This window comes from Rhineura floridana, chromosome 7, assembly GCF_030035675.1.
Source record: "Rhineura floridana isolate rRhiFlo1 chromosome 7, rRhiFlo1.hap2, whole genome shotgun sequence".
Classification (NCBI taxonomy): Eukaryota; Metazoa; Chordata; class Lepidosauria; order Squamata; family Rhineuridae; genus Rhineura; species Rhineura floridana.
Genome location: NC_084486.1, coordinates 39,210,876 through 39,220,094, shown reverse-complemented (window position 1 = coordinate 39,220,094; position 9,219 = coordinate 39,210,876). Strand labels below are relative to the sequence as shown.

The 9,219-nt window shown below is 43.1% G+C and overlaps 1 protein-coding gene across 4 annotated transcripts in view; it reads left to right on the top strand.

Moving 5' to 3' along the window:
- Positions 1–205: 205 nt before the first annotated feature.
- The window catches only part of DNAJB12 (DnaJ heat shock protein family (Hsp40) member B12), a 28,711-nt gene continuing 19,697 nt past the window's right edge, over positions 206–9,219 (top strand). The window contains exons 1-2 of one of the 4 annotated variants that reach the window (XM_061635299.1): positions 206–510; positions 5,414–5,588. In XM_061635299.1, coding sequence (XP_061491283.1) covers positions 378–510; positions 5,414–5,588 — 308 coding nt within the window. In that variant the 5' untranslated portion in view covers positions 206–377. Of the gene's footprint in view, positions 511–4,049; positions 4,190–5,413; positions 5,589–9,219 lie in introns of those variants that run through there. The other 3 variants (XM_061635298.1, XM_061635297.1, XM_061635300.1) reach the window with 3 other exon arrangements.

Here is a 9,219-nt window from a genome sequence, read left to right as displayed (position 1 = left end):
CACGACCAATAGTAATAACAACTATACAGCAGACAAACATATACAATTAGGCACTAAAGAACATTCAAAAGAGCACAACCTTGTGCCCCCTTGCCAAGAAATAAGGCGGAACCTTTAACTACGAATTTGACCAATCCAAAATTGCAGCTGAGAAATTAATCCTCCCTTGCACTGTCACCCACAAGTCCCATCTGTAGCTAACTGAGCATGCCCAACTATTCTAGTCAGTACGACAGTAAATATCGCGGCTAGTCCAAACAGTTCGGTAGAGTGTATAGCTCGCACAATTAGGGAGATTCCAGCAGGGACGCTACGCAATCATCGGGTGACGGAATCATTGCGCGCCGGTCCTTTCCACCACCGCCGCTGCCGCCACCATGGAATCCAACAGGGACGAGGCGGAGCGCTGTATTGCTATCGCGGTAGCCGCCATCAAGGCCAACCAGACTGAAAAAGCGCGTCGTTTTTTGGAGAAAGCACAGCACCTCTACCCGTCTCAACGGGTTCGCGGTGAGCGGGACTGAGGGAAGGGGCAATGCTGAAGCTACTAGAGGCCGGGGCCTGTGGCGGCTTGGCTGACCTCTCACCTTATTGCGCGTGCGCATGAGCTGCGGCGACGCAGTACACCATGGGACTTGAAGTTTGTAGCAGTTCTAGTTTGTCGGGAGAATACGGACCCTGAAGCGACCTTTCGAGAAAGTATTCATGGTGGGCGCGGGGAATAATGGGAGCCCCGGCTGAGAATGCTGCCTGGGTGTTCTGAGCGACAGGAGTGAGAGGCTAGTCTTCGCCAAGTTGCGTCTGAGAGACTACAACTCCCAGAAGCCATCGCGGCGTATGTGAAAGGGGGCAACATCACAACCAGAGGGATAGAAATAGCCCCCTTTCACTCTCCGCTGCCAGATTCCCCTCGGACCCCACTGACCCCAAGAGAGTCTCCTTTCTCATGTCGGACATGCTTAGTTTTTTCTCTCCCAATCAGTGGTTTCCTATATGTTTTCTTCACGCCTTAGTTTGTGGTTTTCCAGTGCTGGGGTTCCGTAACCCAACTTCTTTATATCATGCTTCCCCTTCCCTGAAGCTACTTGTTCACTCTTGCGTCTGTGACAGTTGCTTCCCTGTAGTCCCACGATATTACATTCACCTCTTCCTCTTTAAAATAACACTCGCCATACAGTAAACTGAAATCTAACAATGGCAGCAATAGTTAAGTGGAGATAAGTGTACCTCTAAATGCTAGGTGTTAGGGATGGCTACTGCCTTCATGCTCTGCTTGTGGGCTTCCTGGAATCATTTTGCTAGACACTGTTGAAAACAAGATGCTGGATTACACAGATTCTTGTGCCACATCCACACTATACATTTAAAGCACTATGATGTTACTTTAAACAGTCATGGCTCCCCCTCTAAAGAATCCAGGAAACTGTAGTTTGTTAAGGGTGCTGAGAGTTGTGAGGAGACCCCTATTCCCCTCACAGGGATATAATTCTGAGTGGTTAAATAATCAATCCCTCTCCCCAGGGAACTCTGGGAACTGTAGCTCTGTGTGAGGAAGAGTGATCTAGCAAGCCTACACTGTGACTAGTAGAACAATCAAATATGTATTGATAGTGAACAAATCTAGTGTTGAAATCTTTGGTAGGGTGGAAAAGAACTTGCAGCGCAAAGGACTGTAGGTCAATCTATGCCATTGCTTGCATAATGCATGCTTGCAATCAGTGAGTATTTTTTCCCCAATTGTGAATCACCTCTTTACATTGTGTAATCTCTTACAAATTATTACATTCATCCTCAAAACCAGAGCTTGGAAGTAATGAGTTACATTACTTGTAACTCATTACTTGTTTTGAGGAACAAGTAGGTAATTCCTTTACATTTTGATTGTAATAGAACTAGGAGTAATTTTACTACTTTTGTGGAGTAATTGTAATGTTTCCAGCATTACTTTTGGGCATTACTTGAGGGGGGCAGCAGGGGAAGTCTTCTGCTTCTCTGATTTGTGGATGAAAAATCATGTGCCTCAAACTGGGCTTCTGTGCAGCGTCGCTCTTCCCTCATGATCTGTGGGTGGATAGGAGGCGACAAGGGAGGAGGTGGAGGGTGAGATGGGTTGGAGTGGAGAAAACAATTGTTTAAAAAAATGGGTGGTGGTGGTGAATGGACTGGAGGGAAAAAGGAGCAGGAGGGCAAGAACATGGATAAAGGAGGAGAAGGAGGCAACAGCAGAATTGAGATAAAGTACTGTGAAGGTGAAAGATGACAACGTGTGTCTGTGTGAATACTGTGTTTGCACTTGGCACACAAAGTGGCCTCCACCACCCTCTCTGGCTGCTGTGCTGCATTTGCAGTATTTTAACTTTTTTGCATCTCGGAAAAATGTTTGCTTGGGTGAGTGTGTGGCAGGGCAGGGTCCAGGAAGTGGTTAAGTGAGAGAGCTTATGCTTGCTGGCTGAGTGGGAGGGATTGCACTTGGTTTGACATGCAAAGATCTGAGTAGTGGCCTCTGTTTCCCTCCCCACCTCCGTTATTAATGGAGAGATCACTATTGCTATCTTATTGATAAAAGGAATTCTACTGCTACCTCTGTAAGTGTGTGTTTATTTTTAATGTTGTTTTAGGCTCCTTAGATGTGCAGCAGCCGAGGCCAGCACCTTGAAGGCATTTTTTTAAAAGTAACTGAAATGTAATTGTAGTGATTACTTTTGAGGAAAAGTAATCGGCTACTTTCAGAGCAATTATTATTGTAACGGTAATTCCTACTTTTTGGGGCCATGTAATTGTAGCTGTAATTTATTACTTTTAAAAAGTTACGTTCCAAGCTGTGCTGAAAACTACCTTGTGAGTTGAGCCCTTTTTAGTCCCTGTTGCTGATAGAGAACTCAAGCAGGGAGATAATGCTTTCTCTACAGCATCAGGTGAATGGCTGATCTGGTATGTAAGCAGTGCTGCTGACTACACTTGCTGTTTTATAAATGCTGAGCAAACAAATTGTTGCATCCACATTCTAGTTTTGGCACTTGTTTTTGTTGTTTTGCAAGATATTAAATCCTACATTAGATTCACCTCAAAGCCTACTTTCAGTTGTCTAGAAATATATAGGATTTTTTTCCTTGCCAGGGTTAAAGCATACAGCAGTACCAATCCAAAGGGAGGCTGGCGTCACAGTGTTTGAGAAGTAATCATAACTGAATGTAATGATAATCTTTTCTCTGTTTTTTTTTCCAATGCCACTATGCCAGGCCTCTCTTTGCTTAATTTTCCCTAAAGCCAGAAAATGGATATATCTTTTTCAATAGTGATATTGGGTTGCTATCTGACCAGAAAGAAAAACAACAGCCTGGTCTGCTCTTGTGCCTTTAACAGCAGTTTGGTGTTGAGAAATCAGTGGGTGTAATGTTGCATAGCATGCAGATATTACCTGCTAATGTAATATCTACATACCAACCTGTAAAAGGCACAGCTACAGGGACCAGTTCAATAGTTGGCAATCCTAGCTACTTGGGTCCAGGAACTTAGTGGAAATGGCGATGGAGTTTGATATCTGTTCAGTCTTTCCCCTCAGAGTGAGTCTGAATTCAGGGTCTGGGTTTTCACTACTGCCTACCTTAGACTCAGGACCTGGGAAAGTTCCAGCAGAGATGTTGTCTGCATGACAGGCTGCGAGTGTGGTGCTTTCTCCTCATCCTCTTTGAAATACCCCTGCCTCTGAAGTAAGGAGAGGGACAGAAAAACATCATTGCAGGTAGATGCAGCACAGTAAACTTGGGGCTGGGGTGCCCATTGATTCTGTTGATGATTTCCCCTTCCTCTCACCCCGCTAGTTTTGCTTAGCTGTTTTCTGACTTCTGCAACATTATGGATATGAGCAGTTCAAGTTGCATTCATTATAATTGTCTTTGGATATTTTGCAAACCTGTGGAATATTTTATAAACAAATTTTACTGTATTTTAGGCTGCTCACTAATTTAAATTCTTCCTTTGACCCAAACGGGGTGGTCATTTGACTATGAAATTTTTATGTCCCTCTAGTTATCTGCATCCTCTTGCTGTCACTTAGATGGCAAACAAGGCATGATATTGCCATATCTAATTACAGACGTATTTACTTTGGGGGCAAGATCATCAGAGGCTGAGAAGATTTGATCAAGCATGACGGTGCAAAGCTTTCAGCAGCAACAAGCAGCAAAGAGTACTGTATAGATGAAGTTGCTTAAATTATTTATATTATGAAACAATAATACAGAAAGAACATGCAGAATGAGAGTATAGTGTCTAAGTCTATAGATGTAGATCTACCTGCTGTCTTACAAGGAACTGCTCAGGAGACTTTTGTTTTGTTGTGGAGACTGAGTGCTGCTCAACTCTGTTGCCAATTGCTTGGCTGAGATTGCCTGACTATACAAGTCAGGGATAGAGAATTTGTGGCCCTCCAGATTTCATTGGATTACAACTGCCATCATCCCTGACTATTGGCCGTGCTGGCTGGGGCTGATGGCAATAGGATTCCAACAACTCCTGGAGAGCCACAGGTTCCCTATCCCTGATATAAGGCAACATGAACTACAGAATGGACAATGAGTTTTTAAATAAATCACTTTAAAACAACAACGTTTTAGGAACAGTCCAGCCAAGGTAAAGCACTTCTAGGTCCCATTGATTTTAACAGGGCCTTTAAGCATGCGCATAGCTCTTTCCCAGTGAAGTCAGCAGGGCTTATAAGTGCTTGAAGAATTGACAGTGCTACCAAACCAACCGTGCTGGGAGAATTAACTACTGTAAGAAATATATTTAGGTTCACTGCATAATCTAAGACCTCTAATTTTTTCAACCTCCAGTTTTGTAAATACAACCATAGTAGAAGCAGGTCAAGGGTACATTTTCATAAGATAAGTGATAGTACAAGCAAGCCTTTTTGTGCAGAATAATCCAGTTTATATGAGTTACTAGAGGCCTGAACCAGGATATTTGAGGATCTTGCTAATGGTATTAATTCAGGGTGGTGGTTCTGCAACTTATTGAATGCTACCTAGTTTTTTACTTTGACACTTTCTCTTTAATATATTGTTTTAATCACTCTATGTATTTTGTTTTAATCATAAGGCTCTTTTTCTATTGTTCCTTTGTCTTTTATCCTCTGACTGAAAATGAATTCAAAGCTTAGGAGATTGTTGATTTCTTGGTATTAAGTGATTAATCAAAAAACTATTTTTTCCAACAGTATTATTTCTATCTGGATAAAAGAGTGAACCTCTCAGCCAGCTAAATTTTTTTGGATGAAAGTACTAAAGCTTTGTAGGAGAGGACCAGAAAAGGAGGGTGGGGGAAGAGAACATTTGGTGGTGACTATGAAAGAAGTTAAAATCTTGGAAGAGGGAAACCAATCTGACTTCATGCTGTGTTTTCTTTCTTGCAGGGCTGCTTGATTCTCTCACCAAGAGTGAAAAATCATCAAATGGCCATTCCCAGCCCAAGGAATCCACAAATCCTAACCTTAGAAAAATGAGTGGGGACTTCCCTTCAGCCAATGGAGAGGCAGGTGGGGATATCAGTAAAGGTTACACTCAAGATCAGGTAGATGCAGTTAAGAGGTGAGTGTGTAGTTCAGAATTTTATTTGTCTATTAGAGGACAATTCGAGGTTGCAGGTAAGTTTAGGGTCCAGCTGTTGTCTGATGTTGAACTATATCAGTGTAACCATGGAGAGCAACATCTGTGGTGAGACAGGTGTGTTTATCTTAGAAATCCCTTCTTTGTGTTCATGATCACAAACATTAAAACAGCTGGGCTGCTCTTGCTGAAGATCCTGCAGATCCACCATTATTTTATGTCTGGCTTATGTGGCTCAATGGTAAAGCATTTGCTTTGCATGCAGAAAGTCCCAGGTTCAATCCTAGGTTCAATCCCTGGTATCTCCAGCTAGGACTGGGAGAAACCCCTGTCTGAAATCATGGAGAGCTGCTGCCAGTCAGTGTAGATGATACTGAGCTAGATGGACCAAAGGTCTGACTCAGAATAAGGCAGCTTCCCGTGATTCCTGTATTACTTTTGAATTTTATGCCCTTGCATGTAGCTCAAAAGACCCCTCAGGGCTGCATACAATATATACATCAATGAACAAAGCATGTTCCAAAGTACAATACGTTAAAAGTATTATTCTTAATTTTAAATTTTAATTCATATACGTCTCAAGATGATTTGCAGTCATACAATAAAAACAACTTAAGACAGGTTTTAAAAGTGTACAAAAAGCAACTACATATAATTTGTATTACTTTAAAACTTATCACCCAAGGTAGAGACCTAACAAAAATTTTAAAAAACCAGCTAGAAAAAGTAGATGAAGTATAACAACACAAAACAATAAAATGCGTAACTGTCAAAATCCATCGAAACAACTTAATATTCCCGATAAAGGCTTCTCATACAACCAGCGGGGGAGGGGGGGATTAATGGTCTTTCCAAAAGTTTACCAGAACAAAACAGTATTTGCTGAATTCTAAGAATCAATGCAGGAAAGGCTGCTAAACTTCTGGGAAAGGAGTTCCATAGCAAGGGTGCTACCACTGAAAAAGCCCCGCCCCTTTGGCCAGCCAACCTGATACCAGACAGAATTATCAGATGGAATAGGGCCCCATTTAATGACCTTAGCACCTGGTGAGACTCATACCGGAAGAGGTGAGCTGCAGTGGATGGCAGGGACGTTCTTGGAGATCCCTTATCTTTGGGAGGACTTCTTAACTCATCTTGCTGCATCAGAGTTGCTCATCGATTAACCCAAAGCTGGAGATCTGTGGTGTTTGTCTTCTGTTGTGGGGGTTAATTACTTATTGGGCTGGGCACATTTTATTAATTACACTTGAACTCTGCTCCTCCGCAGTGGCTGACGTGATTCCTAGAGGATCTCACTTTAGTGCTCAGAGACAGATCCTTTTAGATTCAGGAGTAAAACTGCATCATGTGCCTTCAGACTTAGGAGGTAATCCTGTACACAGTTACCTAAGAGTAAGTCCCATTGAAATCAGTGGGGCTTACTTCTGAGTAGACATGTATAGGATTGTACTGTTAGTCTAAGTTAAGTTTTGGTTTCTTATATATGAAACCAGCTGTCTGTTTTGCTTTTTGAAAAGTGTAGTCCTTTAATACCATTCAGTTTGGTTTTAATTTGAGAGGAAGGCTACTTCTTGATATGAGGTCGGTTACTCATAGTGCGGGGAGGGTTGCCTAAAACTAGGCAAACTATTTACAGACCTGATTTTTAAAGCTAACTGCACATGTCTAAATTTTGGTGGGCCACTGTGAGAGCACGATGCTGGACTACATGGGCCACTGGCCTGATCCAGCAGGGCTCATCTTATGTTGTTATAGTTCAGGATAAAATGTAGAGTCAAGCTGTTTTGTAAATTGTTTTCTGTAGTGTAATGAAGGGTTGTGTCACTTGGGGGCAGCATTTTCATTGTGTTAAGTCTGGTCTTTGTGGATCAGTTCTCTAGATTGCACCCACAAGTAACAGCAGTGAGATTTTAGACCCATCAGAATGCAGTGCATTGTTGTGCAATACACCACTGTGGTGGAGGCAGGAAGAGGCCAGAAACTGAGAATCTCCAGGAATCCCTGCACAGAGGAGTTTGCAGGCTCGGGAGGAGGGGATCCATAGCTCAGTAACAAAACACAAGCTTTACTTACAGAAGTCTGAGAGCCTGCAGAGCCATTGTGAGTCAGAGTAGGCAGCACTAAATGAGATGGACCAAATGGTCTGACTCCATGTAAGGCAGCTTCAGATGTTCATATATAGGTTGCTTTCTTAGACTTTGAATGATTGCCTGTATTGTAGGAAACTCATTCATCATTTGCATAATGTGTTGACCCTGAGTTCCACATGGGACTCCTGTATATACAGGCTTCCTCGTTCATTTCGGGATAGTGGGGCGCAAATGAATAAGCATGCTGATCTGCTTATGCTATAGAGACAAACAGGGAAGTCTTTGAGGGCAATGGCATCTCCATATGTGTGGCAAATTGTGACCATAGAAATCATTGGTAGGAGCAATTATATGTTCAGAGGCGCCCTGATTTGGAAATAATTTAGGTGACTTCTCCCTGCCCTGCTGCTTCTTAGCAGCGGAGTTTGTCCCACCACTAGGAAACTACTGCTTTAAGGCTAGAACAGACAGTAGCAGAGCTGCTGTGCTGTGTCACTGTGGGAGCACCAACGGAGGTGGCAATTAGGACTGGCAGCAGTGCAGGCACCAGAGTGTAGTAAAGAGTGGATAATTGCCTTCTAAACTGATACTGTTGAGGCTGTACCCCTGCAAGTGATTTCCATGTTAGGGTGCCTGAAAGTATGGCATCTGGGAGAATAAACGAGAATTTCCTCCCGGCAATAGGCATTTACCTTTGCAGCCACCAAACATCTTGCAAAGAGACAGAGGACATATGGCAATTTCTGATGACAGCGGCTTCTTCCCTGGTTGGCTGAACTTTGGAGGGAGTCAGGGATGCCCTTTTCTAGGACTCTTTGAAGGCTGATGTTGGATTAGTGCCCCAGTCCACAGATCTTTACATGTACAGCAGCAGGCTGCATACATGCAGGTTTGTGCGAGGGCTGTGTGCCCCTGCCTGCTAAAGAAATAGCTTTCAATGTGTGTGTGGGGGGGGCTGAGAAGGTAGAGGAGTTCAAAAGTTCAAAAAAGTTTGAGAAAGCCTGCTAGTGTCCCTTAAACATAGGTTGCCACGGTGGTGCCTGCACCCACAGTTCTGTTTGTCATCTGGCTGTAAAGGGGTGGTAGCACACATAGGACAAGCGCACTTGGCAACCTAAGGTGGTATCCTACAAAATACTTGCACTAGTGCATGGATTAGCATTAGTGCAATGAGATTTCTCCCCCCCCCATGCTGTCCCTAAATATGTCCCAGAGTATTGGGGAAAACGTAGAACAGATTTAGGGCACACAGGGAGGAAGCGGGGAGAATGTTCCACTGCACAAGGAGAAATCCTTGCGCTGACAGAATATGCATATTAGTGCTGTGTTGAATACAAACCCTTAGTACTCGCAAGGGTCAGATGCTGCTTGCTGCAGATGAGTAGCAAATTGTTGAGCTGGGTGGCCAAACCTCTGACCAGGAGAACAACTGAACTGGCGTCCCTCTGAATTACATAGAATCAATTAAAATTTTTGAATGTGTTAAGGAAATAAGAGAACAATATTAATTTGAATGTTAA